The sequence below is a fragment of the Myotis lucifugus genome, unplaced genomic scaffold (assembly GCF_000147115.1).
Source record: "Myotis lucifugus unplaced genomic scaffold, Myoluc2.0 scaffold_171, whole genome shotgun sequence".
Taxonomy (NCBI): domain Eukaryota; kingdom Metazoa; phylum Chordata; class Mammalia; order Chiroptera; family Vespertilionidae; genus Myotis; species Myotis lucifugus.
Genome location: NW_005871219.1, coordinates 163,235 through 183,382, shown reverse-complemented (window position 1 = coordinate 183,382; position 20,148 = coordinate 163,235). Strand labels below are relative to the sequence as shown.

Below are 20,148 nucleotides of genomic sequence, written 5' to 3'. Positions count from 1 at the left end.
GCACGAAGGGGCTGGCAGCTGGGTATGCTGTTGTCTTTTTCAATCAGGAGGGAGATACAAGCTCCCAACTGCTCTGAACTCCAGTTCTGGGTGAGAATTTGGGGACCCAGACTCATACGGAGAGAAACTGGACTGTCTGGCATCGGGCCGGAACGTGAGGGTGGCTTTCTTGCAGAGGTGCTTGCAGCATTCATTATTCCTCCATGGGGCCATGGGACACAGACCCCAGGACCTACCGGGGCAGGGCTGATGGGCAATCATTGCTGTTTGCTCCACCCTGGTGATTCCCTGAGACCCTGCCCCACCCAATTTACAACCCAACCCAAGCTGTGCACAGAGGCTTTTGCATACGAATGGCCTGGCCTTTCTCTGCCTAAAAACCTGTCAAACTGTAGCTGGGTCAGAAACCCCAGAGCTTCCAAAAGAAGGCCTAAGTCAGCAGCCTGCATTACTTCACAGCTGCGCCTCATCTGGGAACCTCCAAACCCCAAACAAAGAGGAGGGCCCTCTTTGGGTGGCCTCGGGCAGTGGCGGACTTTGCACCCCCTTGGAGATCCAAGAGCCAGTATACCCAGTGGTCAGAGTGAGACCATCCAGATTACAACTCTTCACATCCATAAGGGACACACTCAGGGGGCTGACTCAGTGAGTGCCAAAGCACCACTGAAGCAAGCCTTGCCCCATAAGGGTGTCTCCAGCACAGAAGTTCTCCCATTGTAGACACAACTGGTCCTCATAGCCAATTGGCCTGGATGTCAATTCCTCCCACTGATACCAACAGCAATCAAGGCTTAACTACAACAAGACTGTGCACAAAGCCCACAAAGGGGTGTACCAAGAGCGTCCACCTCAGATGACTGGGGAGGCTGAGCCACTGGGCCCTATAGGACACCCAGCACACAAAGCCACTCTATCAACACAGGGAAGCATAAAAAATGCGGAAACAAAGAAACAAATGAAAGAAATGGAGGAAAGTGAACTACTGAATATAGAGTTCAAAACCACATTTATAAGGTTACTAAAGAATCTTCTAGAAACCTCCGAGAAATATAGTGAGACCCTCAAGGATAAGAAAAAGGACCAATTAGAAATTAAGCATACACTAACTGAAATAAAGAATAATATACAGAGATCCTACAGCAGACTAGAGGATCCCAAGAATCAAGTCAAAGATTTGAAATACGAAGAAGCAAAAAACACCCAACTGGAAAAACAAAAGGAAAATAGAATACAAACGTATGAAGATAGTGCAAGGAGCCTCTGGGAAAACTTCAGGCATACCAACAGCCCACACAAGGGAATACCTAGAGCAGGGGTGGGCAAGCCCTGGCATGCATGCCAAACATGGTATGCCAGTAACTTTTGCTGGCACGCGAAACCCTCTCTTATAATCTTCCATTTACAATTGTGAATCTTTGTTCTCAGTGATGAATTTTGTTAAGTCTCATAATAGGAGTAGCCTGACGGATGAAAGTAGTAGCCCATATTTGTGAAGGTCACGAAATATAAACCTGATGTAAAATCTCTGTCATCAGTGATGCAGCAGCAAAAGTCCCACTGATAATATCAAACGAAGTCATAAATTTTCTGTCGGACTATCAGTGTACATGTATACATTAAAAAATAAATGTATTTTTCATCATCATATACTGTGTTTTTGTCACTTGAATGAATTTTATTATTCTTTAAGGTTCTTCACATACGTACACCTTAAGAGATATCAAGTAGGCGTAACATGTTCTCAAAAAATTAGGGTTGGCACACAGAAGAATTCTGAGTCAGAGATTTTGCTGGTTTTGGCATGCACTCACAAAAAGGTTGCCCACCCCTGACCTAGAGTATCCACCTCAAATGACTGGGGAGGCTGAGCCAATGAGCCCTACAGGACATCTACTATATAAGGCCACTCTTCCAATTCCAGGAGAAATAGCCACTCTACCTAATATATAGAAACAAACACAGGGAAGCAGCCAAAATGCAGAGACAAAGAAACATGTCACAAATGAAAGAAATGGAAACAAACTACTGAATACAGAGTTCAAACCATGGTTATATGGTTACTTAATGATCTTTATGAGAGCTTCACGGGATTTAGTGAGACTTTCAAGGATCTTAGTCAGAATATCAAAGACAGGAGAAAGGACCAGAAATAAGCATACACTAACTGAAATAAAGAATAATTTACAGGGATTCAACAATAGAGTAGAGGATTCTGAGAATCAAGTCAACAATCTGGAATATGAGGAAGCAAAAAACATCCAATCAGAAGAGCAGAAAGAAAAAACGAATAAAAAAATATGAAGATAGTATAAGGAGCCTCTGGGACAACTTCAAGTGTCCCAACATTCGCATTATGGGGGTGCCAGAAGGAGAAGAGAGAGAGAGCAAGACATTGAAAACCTATTTGAAGAAATAATGACAGAAAACTTCCCCTATCTGGTAAAAGAAATAGACTTACAAGTCCAGGAAGCACAGAGAGTTCCAAACAAGAGGAACCATAAAGGGCCTACACCATGACTGATCATAATTAAAATGCTAAAAGTTAAAGACAAAGAGAGAATCTTAAAAGCAGCAAGAAGAAAGCAGTTAGTTATCACAAGGGAGCTCCCATACTATCAGCTGATTTCTCAACAGAAACTTTGGATGAATAACAAGAACCTACAACCAAGATTACTCTACCCAACAAAGCTATCATTTAGAATTGAAGGTTAGTTAAAGAGCTTCATAGGAAAAAAAAAAAAGCTAAAGGAGTTCACCACCACCAAACCAGTATTACATGAAATGTTGAAGGGTATTCTTTAAGACGAGGAAGAAGGAAGAAGGAAGAAGGAAGAAGAAGGAGGAGGAGGAGGAGGAGGAGGAAGAGGAGGAGGAGGAGAAGAAGAAGAAGAAGGAAGAGGAGGAGGAGGAGGAGGAGGAGGAAAAGGATAAAAAATATGAACAATAAAATGGCAATAAATATCTATCTATCAATAATAGAATCTAAAAATCAAAATAAAACAACTAGAAATCTAATGAACAAAATAAACTGGTGAATAAAATAGAATCAGAGGCATGGAAACATGAAACAGACTGATTAATCTCAGAGGGAAGGGGGAGAAGAGATGGGAAGAGGTTAACTACAGATCTTACCTATAGACACAGACAGTAAGATGGTGAAGGCCTGGGGTGGGACAGAAACTGGGTGGAGGGGGAAAATGGAGGGAAAAGGGGGACATCTGTAATACTCTCCACAATAAAGATTTTAAAAAATAAAGGCATGAAGAGTGAGAAATATCTTAAATATGTATTAATATATTTAATAAACATTTTAAATAAATAAGTAAATACACACACACACACACACACACACACACACACTAGAGGCCTGGTGCACAAAATTCGTGCATGGGGGGGGGATCCTTCAACCCGGCCTGCACCCTCTCCAATCTGGGACATCCCTCTTGCAATCTGGGACTGCTGGCTCCTAACTGCTCACCTGCCTGCCTGCCTGATCACCCCTAACCACTCTGCCTGCCTGCCTGATCACCCTTAACTGCCTCTGCCTGCCTGCCTGATTGCCCCTAAGTGCTCTTCCCTCCTGGCCTGATCATCCCTAACTGCTCGCCCCTGCCAGCCTGATCAACCCTAACTGCCTCTGCCTCTGCCTCAGCCTCCGCCACCGTGGCTTTGTCTTGAAGGATGTCCAGAAGATTAGCTTATTACCCTTTTATTAGTATAGATATAGTATGTACTACAGTTAATTTTATACAGTTATGACTTAGTACTTCATCTTTACATTTATTTACATTTCTCTCAACTGTGAATGGTACCATTTACAATTGTGCTTGTGTGATTAAGTTTGGATAAATTTTGGCTTTTTATAATAGACTTCGTACAAGGGGCACAAAATTCATACAAGGGGCTTGGCTCTCGCATCCCCGGCTGCCTCGGCCAGCCCTCGCAGCCCCTTGCAGCCTCAGCAGGCCCTCGCCTGGAACGTTGTCTGGACAGTTGTTCTGCTGTTCGGTCTAATTAGCATATTAACTCTTTATTATATAGGATTTGTAAATATTTTGTGGTAGTAAATGATAAAATAAACTATTATCTATATGTATTTTATGCATTCACGACATACCTAACTTTTTATTAAAGTTTTTGATATTTTCTAGGCTACACGGTTTGTCTACAAATTTTTTCAAATTATCTCAAATCTCCAAAAAAATTTAAATATATTTATTTAAAAATATCGACATGTCAGTGGACCTGTGCGGTTTAAACCTTTGTTGTTCAAAGGTCAACTGTATAAGCATATAGTTATATGATCACTTTTTTTTTTAAAGAAAACACCACTCTTGTACCAAAAACGGTTAAGGAAAACCAAAGAAAGGTTTTTCTAACTACACTCTGTCCACACAACAATCAGCATGATAAAGAGGGAGCACCTTGCTCCTGGGAACAGCAGATGCAGTTTAACGTAAGGACCTAGAAGAGAAGCTGAGATTCAGGGAGACAGCTGGCTAGGTCCTTCCTGGGCTCCACCTTCCAGGCTCGATCCCACCAAATGCTTGAAGGGCTCTAGGCTTTTCACTCAAAGGTCGGGCAGGGGGACACCTCGATTCTCTTGCTTTATAAACAGTCATCTCCCCTCTCTGATGCCACCACTACTTCCTTACTTATCTCATGGCAGAACCACTTCATATTAAAGGAGCTCTCAGAGATATTTCACATGTTGAAAGTGCAAAGGATAAAAGTTTTTAAGCTTTTCCAAACTTAGAAAAAACGATGACAATTCACCAAGGCACGGAAAAGATGCTGGTTTTATATCCTAAGTTACATGATGAGAAAAAGGCAAACACTGTTCAAACTATTCTCAATACATTTTTTTACAAAGAAATAAAACACTTTCATTCTTAATATTTCTAATGTTTTAAATCATAGTGTACTAAAGAAGTATTAACTTTACTATTTTTTTCATTTCCTTATACATTTATAACCAATAGGAAAGTTTTTAAAGTTTTGATCATCTTTTTATTGTTGACATTATAACAAACTAGAAGCCTGCTGCATGAAATTTGTGCACCAGGGTCGGGGGGAAGGGTTGTCCCTCAGCCCGGCCTGCACCCTCTCCAATCTGGGACCCCTTGGGGGATGTCCGACTGCTGGTTTAGACCCGATCCCTGTGTCAGACATTGCTCTCACAATCCGGGACTGCTAACTCCTAACCGCTCACCTGCCTGCCTGCCTGATTGCCCCTAACCGCTTCTACCTGCCAGCTTGATCGCCCCCTAACTGCTCCCCTGCTGACCTGATTGACACCTAACTGCTCCCCTGCCAGCCTGATCGCCCCCAACTGCCCTCCCCTGCATGCCTACCTGGTTGCCCCCAACTGCCCTCCCCTGCATGCCTGCCTGGTTGCCCCCAACTGCCCTCCCCTACAGACTGGTCGCCCCCAAATGCCCTCCCCTGCTGGCCTGGTCATACCCAACTTCCCTCCCCTGCCGGCCATCTTGTGGCAGCCATCTTATGATGATGTCACCTTGGGTGACACCACCTAGGTTTTTATTATATAGGATATCCTCCATTCTCCCCTCTTTGCTCTCCTCCACCCAACTCATCCCCCGCCACACAACAATTTTTAAAGGTGATGGATCCATTGTAATTTTCCCCATTGACTATTAAGACCCATTGGTGAGACTTCAGCTTGCCCAGTCATTTTTACAGTCCTGCACTACTGTGCAAGGCCAGGACTGCCTGCACTGAAACCCACCTGATATAGCCCTCATGGCTGGTGTTTTCACTGCAGATATAAGCAACGTCAACCGCTTGGCTAGAAAGAGCATCTTCCAAAGAAATCTGCTGGACTTCATCAATGCACTTGAGCTCGCGCCTGTTTGAAAATAACAGAAATGGAACTTAAAAGTAGACAGACATCGACTTAGAATAAACGAGCATCATTTTCTCCCTCCTCCCAGAAATGTCTTGATGATCGTCTTTAGGAAGAGAAAAAATTAACTTCCTCCCCCCACTTCAGGGCATTTTCCGTGATGGAATGAAAACAGCCTCAGGTTTGAAGTCAGGGGACCGGGCAATGAGTGCTGATACTACTGCTAACAACCAGTGTGAGGTGGAAGTCTTTCATCACTTAATATCTAAAATAAAAAGAATTGATCTTTTTCCTCAAGAAGAATAATCCCTATGGTCACTGCCAGCTCCAAGTGCCTGGCCAAACACTATGGCTACCAAACCTAACTCAAATCCCATATATGAACACCTTAGAGGTGCAAATTGCTGTGTGACTTCAAGCTCCTTCACAACCATCAGTGGCCTGTGATGGTCAATGGAAGGCAGGTATCACTGCCTCCTTTACAGGTGAGCTGACAAAGCCCAGAGGGGCAGTAGTTGCCACTAATGAGTAGCAGAAGCAGGACAGGAACCCTAAGCCTTTTGACTCTTACAGGGTAAGAAGAAACTCCTTATTTAGATGATCTGAAGATCCTGGCATTCTGCACGCTACCCTCATGCAGAGGCTGGAGCAACAGAGCAGTCCTCTGATGAAGGATGTAACAGAGGAGATGGGGCGGCCAGCAGAGGGCTCCCACCCATCGCAGAGCTCCACTGAAGCTGCAGCAGGCAGAGGGCATTTGGGCCAGTTTGGCTGCCAAAAGAGATTATGGTAGGTTTCTTCCTATGGGGGCTGCCCAATCTACACTGCTCCATTTGACCAATACTTATTGTTTGCCTACTGTGTGCTAGGCACCATGGGGAGGATCATAAAGAATAAACGAAAAGTCCTCAGCGTCTATTGAGCTCGCAGTCTTGTAGAGAGAGGAAGTCACATACACATCAATAACAACAATACAAGTCTAGCATGAGAACTGTGGTGCTGGAGTTCGTGTGGGAGACTCAAGGAGGGCAGGAAACATCAAGTTTAGGGTTTCAGAAAAGGCCTCCTGGGGAGAAGGTAGGACTTAGCACATAGACCATGAGGAACAGGGTATGTGAGCAGGGGAAAAGTGTGACAATGGCAAGGGTGCAGTAAAGCAGTGGATATGAGCTGCCCATCTTCCCACACAACCTGGGGACTTTAGGAATTCCCACTGCATCAGCCATGGCAGCCGGCTGGCAGAGGATTGAGGCTTAAGCAAAAAGGAGAAGCTTCACTTTATCATGCTCAATGAGAGCTTCAAACCGGGGCACAGCGGGCGTTATAGTATGGCTAATGGTATGTACTTTTGATCTCCCATTTGTATGCAGCTCCCTTAGAATCTTACTGGGAGGGAGGATTGACCATCCGCAGATTCCCAGCACTTCTGAGTCACCCTAGTGACCCAAAGTCCACTTTAAATATTTAAAGGAATAGCCAAATTTTGAGACAGGCAAACTGGAAGAAAGTAGGCCCCATAAATTAAAATATTAAAAGAATCTGCATGGCCCTAGCTGGTTTGGCTCAGGGGATACAGCATCAGCCTGTGGACTAAAGGGTCCCGGGTTCGATTCCAGTCAAGGGCACATGCCCAGGTTGCAGACTCGATCCCCAGTAGGGAGTGTGCAGGAGGCAACCAATCAATGATTGTCTCTCATCATTGATGTTTCTATCTCTCTCTCCCCCTCTCCCTTCCTCTCTAAAATCAATAAAAATATATATTTAAATAAACAAATTAAATAAATAAAAGAATCTGCATGGACTATCAAATAGTTAATTATGCTTTCTAAACGTATTTATTTGATTTCTCTAAAGCACTAGAAAGTAGAGACATGCCTACCTTACTCACCACCACATTTCCTCAGCCAGCACAATGCCTGCAGCTAGTTCACAATTAATATTGATAAATGATGTTACATAGCATTAGTTTGGTGAGCAGTATGTGTGTGAGAAAGCAGTGAGGGGTGGAGAAAAGAGGGGCAATAAATAATATAAATGGTGATAAGTTTGATTTTGGTTGGTTACATGACAGAAATGAAGCCCCCAAAAAGCGGGGCTCAAAATTACCAAAGGAAAAAGAACACATGGTATTTGAAGACGGGCCTTGGACTCAAATAGACCTACATTCAGATCCAGTTCTTAGACTTTCCAGCTGTGCGACCTCAGGCAAATGACTCAACCTTTCAAAAAGTGGCTCCGTTTCTTTAAGGTGGGGTTGATAATGGTAATGGTATCTATGTCAAATGGTCGGTAAGGCTCAGAAAGCTCAGGGCCACCGCATGGATAAGTGATGTAGTGATTAACTGCTGCACACCTGAAGCCTTCTTTCAGGCCAGCCCTCCCTGTGCTCCCTGTGCCCGCGGTGTAACTATAGGCCCTGTGCTCATCTTCCCTCCTTTGCCTTTGTCGTCCCTTCTAGGCTGGTTCACTGCTCATCCCAGCATGCTTCAGTTCCCAGACCTATCCGAACCTGAGATCTTGTGGGACTAACCCTGAGCAAAGTTTTCTGGAAAACTCTGGAGCTGATTCTCTCTCCTGGGTCACGAGAATCTCCGTATCCCCAGGCCTTCTCCATCCCACTGGGCTCCCCATGAATTACAAGGTGAAAAGCGAGTGTGAGCCACCTGGACACGAAGCCAATCAGGTTCAGGAATGCTGAGGAAGCATGTGCGCTCCGCAAGTCTCTCATCCGCACAGAGCCGGCTCTGCCAACGCCCACCACCACCACGCCAAACTTCTTCTCAGGCTAAAACACAAGACACCAAGGTGGGGTTTAAAACAGTCCAGAGTTCAACACAATTCCTATTAAAATGCCAATGGCATATTTCACAGGTCTAGGTCAAATATTCAAAAAATGTATATGGAACCAAAAAAGATCCCAAAGAGCTGCAGCAATCTTGAGAAAGAACAATGTTGGAGATATCAAAAGACCTGAAATAAAACTATACTACAGAACATTGTAATCAAAACAGCCTGATATTGGTATAAGAACAAGTATGTAGGTCAGTGGAACAGAACAGAGAGCCCAGAAATATACCCATGCCGCTTTGGACAATTAATATTTGATACAGAAGCATACAATGAAGTAAGACAGTCTCTTCAATAAATAATATTGGGAAATTTGAACAGGTGCATGCAAGAAAATGAAACTATACGACCAAATTATACCATACACAAGAATAAACTCGAAATGGATAAAAGTCAGGAAACAATAAAAATCCTAGAAGAAATCAGAGGTAGTAAAGTCTCAGACATCTCTCATAGCAATATTTTTGCCAATATATCCCCTAGGGCAATGGAAACAAAGAAAAATTAAACAAATGGTACTGGGGGCTGGGGGTGGGGGTTGGGTAGAAGTGAGCAAAGGGGGGCAAAAATGGGGGACATGTGTAATAGTGTTGACAAAAACAAATTTTAAAAAATCAAAAGCTTCTGCACAGCAAAAGAAACCATCAATAAAATGAAAAGGGAACCCACTGTATGGGAGAGCACATTTGATAAGGGGTTAATTTTCAAAATATATAAGGAACTCATACAACTTAACACCAAGAAGATAAACAATCCAACTGAAAAATGGGCAGGGTTCAAAATGGCAGCGGAGTAAGTGGATCTTGCTTGCAACTCCTCCTAGAACAGAACTGGAAATCACAACTAAATTAGGGAACAACCACCCTGAATTACCAACTAAAGACTACCTGAATGCCAAAGACTAGCAGAAGTCACCTCAAGACTGTTAGGAAGGGCTAGACGTGTAAGATTGGCTCCATCCCACAGGAAACAGGCCAAAGTTGGGGAAGGGATAGCTCAAATGAAGAGGTTAACCTGTGAGGCCTGAAGCCTAGATCCCAGACCACACTCCCAGCCTGGATCACCAGCCTCGTGGGGAACAGTTCCCACGTAGCATCTAGCTGTGAAGGGCTGAGGGGTTCCTGTCCGCCAAGGGGAGGTGGGCCTGCTGGAGACAAAGAGACCCTTTTAAAGGGCCAATGAGCAAAACTGTCACCAGCCACTCACCCTGGGCTCCAGCAGAGAGAGGGTGATGTGGACTGAAGTCACCTGAGGAGAGACTGGGAAGAATGGCTTTGGGAAGAGACTGGCAGAGTGGCTGCAAGGATCCCTGTGCTGGGCCATCTCCCCACCACAGCAGCCATTTTTCTTGCAAGGAGCAATCACCCCCAGCGCCATCAGCATGGGGAAAAGCATTACCCCACCCTCAAGAATCCGGCTCACCCACCCTCTGGAATCCTGCATCTTTTAAAATATTGTTGACAGTATTACAGATGTCCCCCATTTTGCTCCTTTTTTCTCCCTTCACACTACACCCGCCCCACTCCAGGCCTTCCCCCACTATTGTCTGTGTCCATGGGTTATGCATAAATGCATATATGTTCTTTGGCTAATTTCTTCCCATCCCCTCCACTCCTCCCCACCACCTCTGAGATCTGTCATTCTGTTCCATGCATCCATGTTCATCAGTTTATTTTGTTCATTCGATTTCACATATAAGTGAGACCATGTGGTATTTGTCTTTCTCTAACTGGTTTACTTCACTTAGTATAATAATCTCCAGGTCCCTCCATGCTGTCACAAAGTTTAAGAACTCCTATTTTACAGCCCCATAGTATTCCATTGTGTGAATGTACTACAGGTTTGTTTTATCTACCCATTTGCAGATGGGCATTTAGGCTGTTTCCATATCTTAGCTACTGTAAATAATACTCTATAAACATATATTCTTTTTGATTGCTGTTCTGGATTCTGAGGTTATAGTCCCACAAGTGGGATCACTGGCAGTTCCATTTTTAGTTTTTTGACAAAACCCCATACTGTTTTCCACAGTAGCTGCACAGTCGGCATTCCCACCAGCAGTGTACTAAGGTTAACTTTTCTCCACATCCTCACCAACACTTGTTTATTGATTGATTGATGGTAGCCATTCTAGCAGGTGTGAGGTGATACCTCATTGTCCACTCTCACCACTGTTATTCACCGTAGTACTGGAAATCTTAGCCAGTGTAATCAGACAAAAGAGATAAATAAAAGGCATCCAAATTTGGAACGAAGAAGTAAAATTGTCAGTTTTTGCAGATGACTTGATTTTTTATATAGAAAATACTAAAAACTCTACTGCAAAACTATTAGAAACAATAAACAATAGAGTTGCAGAATACAAAATCAATGTACAAAATTCCATTCATTCCTATTTACTAACAATGACATTTCAGAAAAAGAAATGGAAAAAACAATTCCTTTTGCAATTGCAACAAAAAGAATAAAATACCTACAAATAAACTTAACAAAGGATGTATACAATGAAAACTACAAAGTATTATTAAAAGAGATTTCAAAAAGACACAAATAAATATAAAGATATTCTGTGTTCCTAATTGGAAGAATCAACAAAGTGAATATGGCATATTTCCTGTTAGACAGACATAGGTAGAGTAAGGATGATGGGCCAGCAGAGAAACTCACCAGGGCAGAAAGCCCCAGATGCTAACCAGGGGCAATACTGGGGAAAACTGGATAGGCCCCCACGGTAGCCTATCCTCCCCTAGCATATCACTGGTCATGTGGTTTGGACCCCTTATCTTTCATATCACTCACTGATCAGGCGGTTTAGACCCCCTGACATTCTCCTCCCTAAAGATAGGTTTCTGTTGCATTTCAGCTCCAGGCCCAGAAAAGTATGGGCTGCCTGAGGTGCAGCAAGTAAACAAAACTTGATCAGGTGCATGTAATTGAGTAGTTTCAAAACCCATAAGAATGTTGTAAACATCTTGACCAGGCCCTTACTTTGCCTCGTGGAATCTGGCTATAAAATAAAGATTCAGCTTACAGGCCATGGCACTGTCTCTCCATCAGAGAGGGCAACATCTCACCCAGACCCAGCTTTATTCTCTTGTCTGTCTTTTCTTAATCCTTCACTGACCCCTCTCAGGCTCACTGAACCTAACTGTGCTGGCGTGGCACATATGGCGCCCAACATGGGGCCTGAGTTCGGGGGAACTGCAATTGTAAGGTGAAAGGAGGCTCTGTTGAGGCACATGCAAAAAAAGTAGGGTAGGGAGCAAGGTTTGGTAGCCACTGGGTGTAAAACATGGGAAATTCAGAATCTTAGGAAGGGGATCCCTAAAACAATGCTTAGTGAAGCATTTTTAAATTTCTTAAGTTTTGTTAGGAACTGTAAAGCAAAGGAAGTCCTGGTCAGCGAGATGCTTAGAGCCAGGCCAGGGCATTTTGTTAAGGACTGTCTGCTGTGGTCTGTGGTTGACTATAAAGAAAAATCAGACCCTCCAGAAGAAAATCCAGGGACACCAGCTTCACATCGACATCTTCGCATCGACGACATCTTCGTATCGACGGCATCTTTGAGAGGAGCCAGAGCATCATTACCGACAGCAGCAGCCTGAATGCCCTGCGGCAGCTGTGGGGCCTCCTCGTCGAGGAGATGGAGAAGCGGCACTGGCAGCTGGAGGAGGTGCAGGGGACCCAGAGAAGCTCCTTGTCCCTCTGTTCAAAAGACTGAGAGATGCCCCAATGATAGCAATGCGGAAGAAGAAGACAACAAAGGCTACGCAAGGGACTGAGGTGCCAACACGGGATCAGCTGAAGAAGCTAACAACTGAGGCCCAGCAGATGGTAGAAAAGCAAGGAGTGGAAGCTACTCCCTCAACCATGTTTCTGACTATGCTAGCGTTAGTGAGCTGCCAGTTTTCTGTAAAGTCTTGTGCAGCCAAATTTGAGGACTCTGAGTAGATATACACCAGCAGCAAAAGAAACTAACATATCTGTAGTTTGGTTTCTCCTTTATTGCTGTGTTGCATTAGCACTGTTTTGTTATTGTTTTATTAATTGCCAGAGTTTTGTTCTCTCTTGTTGTTGTATTACATTAACATTACTGTGTTTGATTGTTTTGTTAATAGCCAGAAGTTTGTTCTTGATATGTTGGTTATGCTGCATAATTTGCCTAGAACTTTTGATGATGTTCTGCCGCTCCTGGTGCTGCTTGTGTGCTCGTTTGGTGCGGACCTGGTACCTCTTTTGTGAAGCGGCAGCTGAGGAGACTCCGGCGCTCACCATGGCTGACGAAAAGCCCAAGGAAGGAGTCAAGACTGAGAACAACGATCATATTAATTTGAAGGTGGCGGGGCAGGATGGTTCTGTGGTGCAGTTTAAGATTAAGAGGCATGCACCACTTAGTAAACTAATGAAAGCCTATTGTGAACGACAGGGTTTGTCAATGAGGCAGATCAGATTCCGATTTGACAGGCAGCCAATCAATGAAACAGACACACCTGCACAGTTGGAAATGGAGGATGAAGATACAACTGATGTGTTCCAGCAGCGGACAGGAGGGGTCTACTAAAAAGGGAACCTGCTGCTTTACTCCAGAACTCTGTGCCTCCAGACCAAGAAGACATTCTCAATTAGAAAACTGCAATTGGGTTTCAACACATCTGACTACTACAGTATAGTTTTCTCTATTCTTTCATTTTCCCCTTCCCCATTCCTTTATTGTACATAAAGTAACGGATGTATGTGCACAAGCATTTGCATTTTTTTTAACTAAATGGCCAATGGTATGTTTTGAGCTACATCAAATGGAGATGGGATGGGGAAAAAAAAATACTGGTTCTGTGAAAACACCCCCTTTCTCCATTAGTGCCATGCTCATCCAGCTCTTATCTTTATATTCCAGTAAGTTATTTTGCTCTCACTGTTTAACAAAAAAAGAACAACATAAAAATTCTTGCATACCTTGTTTGATTGGAGAATTTTAATCTTTTTCATTTATCATTGTAAAACCAAGGACAATTTTATAACTTTTTTGTACGTAGCTGTTACATGTAGGGCAATCTGTCTTTAAGTAGGGATAAATTACTCTAAAAAAATGAATCCTAGATAGTTTTCCCTTCAAGTCAAGTGTCTTGTTGTTTAAAATGAAAAAAAAAAATAAAAAAAAATAAAAACAGAAAAACACTGTTTTTAAACAGTGTGTGTGTGTGGGGGGGGGGGGGGGCGGTGATGTGGAGAGCGGCTCCCAGGTGGCTAAGTGATATGGGCTGCCTGCGGTGCAGCTAGTAAACAAAACTTGATCAGGTGCATGTAACTGAGTAGATTCGAAACCCACGCGAATGCTGTAAACATCTTGGCAGTGTCCCATGCAGACCCAGCTTTATTCTCTTGTCTGTCTTTTCTTAATCTTTCACTGCCCCCTCTCAGGCTCACCGAACCTGGCTGTGCTGGCGCGGCACACTTCTGATTGAGTGTTTTTGCATCCTCATATTCTAAATCGTTGATTTGATTCTCGGAATTCTCTACTCTACTGTTGAATCCCTGTAAATTATTTTTATTTCAGTTAGTGTATGCTTAATTTCTGTGGTCATTTTTCTGTCTTTGACATTCTCACTGAGATCCTTGAAAGTCTCACTAAGTCCCTTGAAGCTCTCATGAAGATCCTTGAGTAACCTTATAACCATGGCTTTAAACTCTGTATTCAGTAGTTTGCTTATTTCCATTTCTTTCATTTGTGACATGTTTCTTTGCCTCCTCATTTTGACTGCTTCCCTGTGTTTACTGCTATGTATTAAGTAGAGCTACTATGTCTTCTGGAACTGGTAGAATGGCCTTGTGTAGTAGGTGTCTGAATGATGGTTGTTCTGTATTTATTGTTTTTTGAGATCATCTCTCCAGGCAGCTCAGAAAAAATATCAAAAGTGAGGAAAAGGACACTACCACAGAATTCACAAATATTGAAAGGATAATATGAGACTATTATGAATACCTTTATAGCTAGAAATTCAACAATTTGGATGAATTAGTCATATTCCTTAAAAAACTCAAAGTGCCCAGTTGATTGAAGTGCCATTCCCTACACCAAAAGGTGGCGGGTTCGATATCCAGGCACATATCCAGGTTGTGAATTCCATCCTTGGTCGGGATGCATGTAGGAGGCAACGGATTGATGTTCCTCTCTCACATCAATGTTTCTCTCTCTTGCTCTCTCCCCCTTCCTCTCTCTAAAAATCAATTTTTAAAAAATAGAATGCAGAAGGGCCTAATTCTTTCCATATCACCCAGAGCCATGTTGGAGGGGGAATGTTTTCGAGTTTGTGCTGATGTTTCTGAAAGCTCTGAAGGGAGAGAAGACACTCTGTGAAGGAAAAATGAACACTGCAAGAAAACATTCTTTAAACTGGCACTTTTAAAGAACTCACCTCTGCATTCATCTTGGTCTCTTCTTCAGTGGCTATAAAGACAAAAAAGTAGAGGTTCAGGACCCTGGAGGCACCTGCCCCAAACTCCATGCAGATGCTCACTTGGCCAGTCCCACTTCCTTCTCTACTATTTCCTGTCCTGTTGACCACATACTCCCCAAATGCCTTTACTACCTTGTGCCCTCCAGCAAGATACCTAGACCAGTGTATGATTCTGAGGCTGGTGGTGGCTGACTTCCCTGGGACATCATGCCAATGATGTTTCTATAAAGAAGACCATTTCCAATCCCCAAAGACCATCCCCTACACTGGAATATAGCTGTGAATATCATACTTCTGTGTACTTGAAAGTATGATGCACTTCCAAAAGCTGGGACTCAGAGAGGATAGCTTTGTATAGAACCATCTTTTGTGGGGACAAGCAAGGCAGTAAGAAATACATACATTTCTCCCTCTCCTAGCCGAGTTTCCAGAGGACTTATAGTTATTATATTAGAAGAACAGTTCAACAGGCGACTCTGAACCCTTAGCATTAAGAAGGTGGAAAAAGGGAGCAAACAGGTGTGCAGGGAATGAGAAAAGAAAAGGGGAAGATAAGAGGAAACAGGAGAAAGAAGGAAAAGAAATAAGAAACTAGTGAGGAATAACAGTGGTTCCAAACTTTAATGTACTCCAGAAACTGCTTGTTGAAAATGGGTATTTCTAGGATTTACCCCAAGAGATCCTGATTCATTATGAACAAAATAAACTGATGAACAAAACAGATCCAGAGACTTAGAAGCATAGAAGAGACTGATGAATCTCAGAAGGTGGGTGGGGAGAGATTAACCAAAGAACTTATATGCATAATTCATGGACACAGACAATAGTGTGGTGAAGGCTTGGGTGGGGGCCGGGGGGGAGAGATGGGTGTGGAATAGAGGGGGTCAATGGGAAAAAAGTGGGACATCTGTAATACTTTCAACTGTAAAGATAAATTTTTAAAAAGATAAAGTAAGTCTATAGGAGAGGGGAGGCTAAGAATCTGCATTTCCAACAGGCATCCAAGAGATCAGGTACAGATGGTCAGAGAGCCACACTTGGAAAAATACTAGAGAGTAAAGCAGAGGTCCCTAAGTATTAACTTTCCCCTTCATTTTTCAGAACTGTTAGAAATGCCACTTTATTTTAACTAAGACTTGGGCAGGCAAGGGCAGGATGAGTGAGGTAACCAGAGGTGACAAAAGTGGACTAAAGATGCCTCTTCAGCTCTTCCATCTGAATGAGAAGTCCAAGATGATAATGAAAACGACTGCTCAGAGCTTATGGGAGAGGGCAGAGGCCTTCCATGGCATCTGGGAAGGGAAGGCTGTGGCAACCCCTGTGGACCCAGCTCCGCATTTGATCTTATTTTCTTTTAAAATATAAAAAGGCTTAAGCATGGTGATTATTATTGTGAACTAGAGGCCCAGTGCATGAAATTCATGCACGGGGGGGGGGGGGGGAGGTCAGCCCGGCTGGCATCCTCTCCAATCTGGGATTCCTCTCGCCATCCAGCATTTGGACAGCCCTCTCGCAATCCAGGACCACTGGCTCCTAACTGCTCACCTGCCTGCCTGCCTGGTCGCCTTAACTGCTCTCCCCTGCCGGCCTGATTGCTCTAACTGCTCTCCCCTGCCAGCCTGATCACCCTAACTGCTCTCCTCTGCTGGCCTGATCACCCCTAACCACCTCTGCCTTGGCCCTGCCACCATGGCTTTGTCCGGAAGGATGTCCAGTCTAATTAGCATATTAGCCTTTTATTAGTATAGATAATAAGAGTGAAATAACACCCATTTAAAAAACCTTGACTATTGGCAATCCTAATATCAGCTGAGATGATCATCTGGGCTGTGTGTTTAAAATAACATGTTTTGCCCAGCCGGTGTGGCTCAGTGGTTGAGTGTCGACCTATGAACCAGGCGGTCACAGTTCCATTCCCAGTCAGGACACATGTCTGGGTTGCAGGCTCGATCCCCGGTGTGGGGTGTGCAGGAGGCAGATGATTCTCTCTTATCATTGATGTTTATATCTCTCCCTCTCCCTTTCTCTCTGAAATCAATAAATATATATATTTTTAAAATAACATGTTTTCAGGAATTTCCCTCCCTTTTCTTTTCCCATTTCTCCTTCCTACTTAAAAGTGGGTTAAAACCTGGCCCACACATGGCTCTTTCCTTTTGAAATATGGAAGCTTTTGCCGTCTCCTGGAAATCTGAAAAAGGGACCTTGCTGAAAGACAAACCCTAAAAAACAGAGTGATAAAGTGGGCAAGCTTTCTTCTCAAATCTCTGGGAGTCAGTACGGGTATGATGACTTATAGTCTCCCTTGGAGCTTAAATGAGAGTGGGCAAGTCAAGCAGCAAAATGCACAAATAGCCCTAACCAGTTTGGCTCAGTGGATAGAGCGTTGGCCCACAGACTTGAGGGTTCGGGTTTGATTATGGTTAAGGACATGTACCTTTGTTGCGGGCTCGATCCCCAGTAGGATCAATGTTTCTCTCTCATCAATGTTTCTCTCTATCCTGTTCCCTTCCTCTCTGTAAAATCAATAAAAACAAAAAAATAAAAACTGTTCTGCCTTAATTTAAACAAACAAAAAAAATGCACAAATATGAGGAAGGTGGTAACAGTGGTGAGCCTACTTGTTTCAGCTACTTTATATACATTAACCCTAATCCTTGAGACCTTGACAAAAAAACTAGTATTAATTCCTTAATTCCATTTTACAGATGAGGTACCCGAAGTTCAGGGTACCTCACTTGTCCTTACAGGCAAGTCATTGTGACATTGCACTGTAATTTCCAGACTTTCTAATTCTAGAAACAAACCCCAGATGGCCACAGAGACCTTTACAAATCCTTACTGTCACCCAAAGAGCTTTTATAATAACTAGGAGCCCTGGTGTGTTTGGTTCTGCTTCAGTCAAAGACTAGCTAAGTGACCATGGCCAAACAGGTTCCTCTTTTGTAGGCTGAGCAATTGGACTACACCTTAACCCTTTGTGGTCCAATTTTATTTTTGGAATTCAAACAGTCTAGTCCAAATTAATTGACGTGATTGAATGTTGAACCGGTTTGTGGTGTCGACCTCAGCCTCGACGTTGGACCTGCTCCTAGCGCCTGGTCTGTCGAGTCAGCCTCGATGTTGGACCGAAAAGGGTTAAAGGTCTATTTCATCTATTAGGTGTTCTTGAATTCCCAGAATAGGAAATTTAGGTGACTCTTAAATAGGCTGAACAATGCTCAACCTTAATTATGATAACTGAATGCAAATTATTATTTCACCAAGATGCTCTATCAGACTGAAAGATACCAAAATGCGTGCCACAGTGTGCTGGTCAAAGTGGGGGGAGAGATACACTCTCTGACATTATTGGGGGCCCAGAGGTGGGTACCATCTCTACTGAGGGCAGTTTAGCAACATCTATTAAAGTCCTAATACATGCAACCTCTGACCTAACAATTCCACTGCTGCCTGCCTATTTCTGTCTCTAGCACCAAAAAAAAAACAAAACAAAACAAAACAAAACCCAAAACAAAACAAAAAAACACATTAAGGAGGAAATCATTAAATTCCTTTGTGTCCTTTGTCTTTGCAGAAAAATTACTACTGCTTGCCTTTTCTTTCTAATGAGAACTTTCAGGAAAGCTTTCCAAAGAAATATAGTCTACAAAACATTACTTATGAACTTTACTGCTTTCCAACAGAATCTGGGAAAAGCAAAACAAAAGAAAACAAAAAACAATTTGGAGAGATAAACATGTATGAGAAAGAATCTACCTAGAAATTCTAATGTATCAACTATTAGTGGTCTACTACCTGGGAGCACATTCAAATGCAGTATCCTGCCCAAATCTTTTCCATGCTCTTTCCCCTTCTATTATATTTCAACTCCCCTTATAATAAGATGGCACTGTCAAGGGAGGCAGCAAGCCCAAGCCAGATGAGGTCTTGCTCTACCGTTCTATATGCTACCTGCCCATCCCACCTCTCTTTCTTCCTATCTTCCCACTGTTGTCAAGTAAAGTTTGAAAAGAACCCCGGGAGAGTCTTATTCTACATTTTAAAATATTCTGAAAGATCTGAGACTCAAACTTACAACAAGAAAGTTTAGATTTGTTTGTTGATTTCAAGGGTTTAATATTTAAATGGTCAAAAACTAAAAGATTCTAAGTTTCTGACTTTTAGTATTATGTTTATAAAAACCTATAGCACATTTTTATTTGCTTTTAGATTTTTAACTTTTTACTTATTTAAATTTTTATTTTTTAATCAATCTAAATTGTATTTTGGTATATGGCATAAGACTCTAACTGTACCTTTCCCAACATAGTCTTGTTCCCAAATCATTTATCGACTATTCCATCCTTTTCTGCCAATGATTCATAAATAAATTATCATGAATATGATTATTCTTTTTTCACTGCCTCTGCTGTGTCACCGAACTAGGCTATTCCCATGGTCTAATATATTACTTCCATGATTGTGGCTTTAAAATATGTTTTGAGATCCGGTAGTTCAAGTTCTCTCATTAACTTGTTCAGTATTCTTATCTATTTTTGCTTGCTCATACCTCCAGATTAATTTTGGAACATTTTTGTAATGTTATCCCAAAATTAATCCACTGGGACTGTGCCTATGATAGCATAATATTTATAAATTAAATTAGGATTCATTAATAATTATTCCCATCTAGAAATATATGGTATGCCTCTCTAGGAGCAGCCTGCTCTTAAAAAAGGGAGAAGGAGAAGGAGAAGGAGAAGGAGAAGGAGAAGGAGAAGATGAAGGGGAAGGGGAAGGGAAAGGGGAAGAAGAAGAAGTAGGAAGGAGGAGGAGGAGGAAAAGGAGGAGGAGGAGAATCATCTTGAGTAATTTCCTGAATTATTACATCATGACAAATGGCAGGTCAGTCTGCAGTGGTTTACTCAAAAGTTAAAAAAAAAAGTCACCACTGGATGTCAGAAGGATAGTGGCATATGAGGTCCCTATGGGCTCGCT

The 20,148-nt window shown here is 42.7% G+C and overlaps 2 protein-coding genes across 5 annotated transcripts in view; one reads left to right on the top strand and one right to left on the bottom strand.

The window, feature by feature from the left end:
* BLVRA (biliverdin reductase A) overlaps positions 1-20,148 on the bottom strand; it is a 50,269-nt gene that overhangs the window by 22,850 nt on the left and 7,271 nt on the right. For 3 of the 4 annotated variants that reach the window (XM_006096219.3, XM_014462156.2, XM_006096218.3), the window contains 3 exons: positions 15,127-15,158; positions 8,530-8,651; positions 5,750-5,869 (listed from right to left, as the gene is read on the bottom strand). In XM_006096219.3, the coding sequence (XP_006096281.1) occupies positions 5,750-5,869; positions 8,530-8,651; positions 15,127-15,138 (254 nt within the window). In that variant the 5' untranslated portion in view covers positions 15,139-15,158. The remainder of the gene's footprint in view (positions 1-5,749; positions 5,870-8,529; positions 8,652-15,126; positions 15,159-20,148) is intronic. The other variant, XM_014462157.2, reaches the window with a different exon arrangement.
* On the top strand, positions 12,875-13,758 carry LOC102420045 (small ubiquitin-related modifier 2). Its single transcript, XM_006096216.3, has one exon. It carries the CDS (start codon positions 12,888-12,890, stop codon positions 13,272-13,274), a length of 387 nt encoding a protein of 128 aa, XP_006096278.2. The 5' UTR covers positions 12,875-12,887; the 3' UTR covers positions 13,275-13,758.

Bases quoted from the DNA above. Each gene is read 5' to 3' on its own strand.
- LOC102420045 (XM_006096216.3), top strand. From the start codon at position 12,888: ATGATGTTCTGCCGCTCCTGGTGCTGCTTGTGTGCTCGTTTGGTGCGG.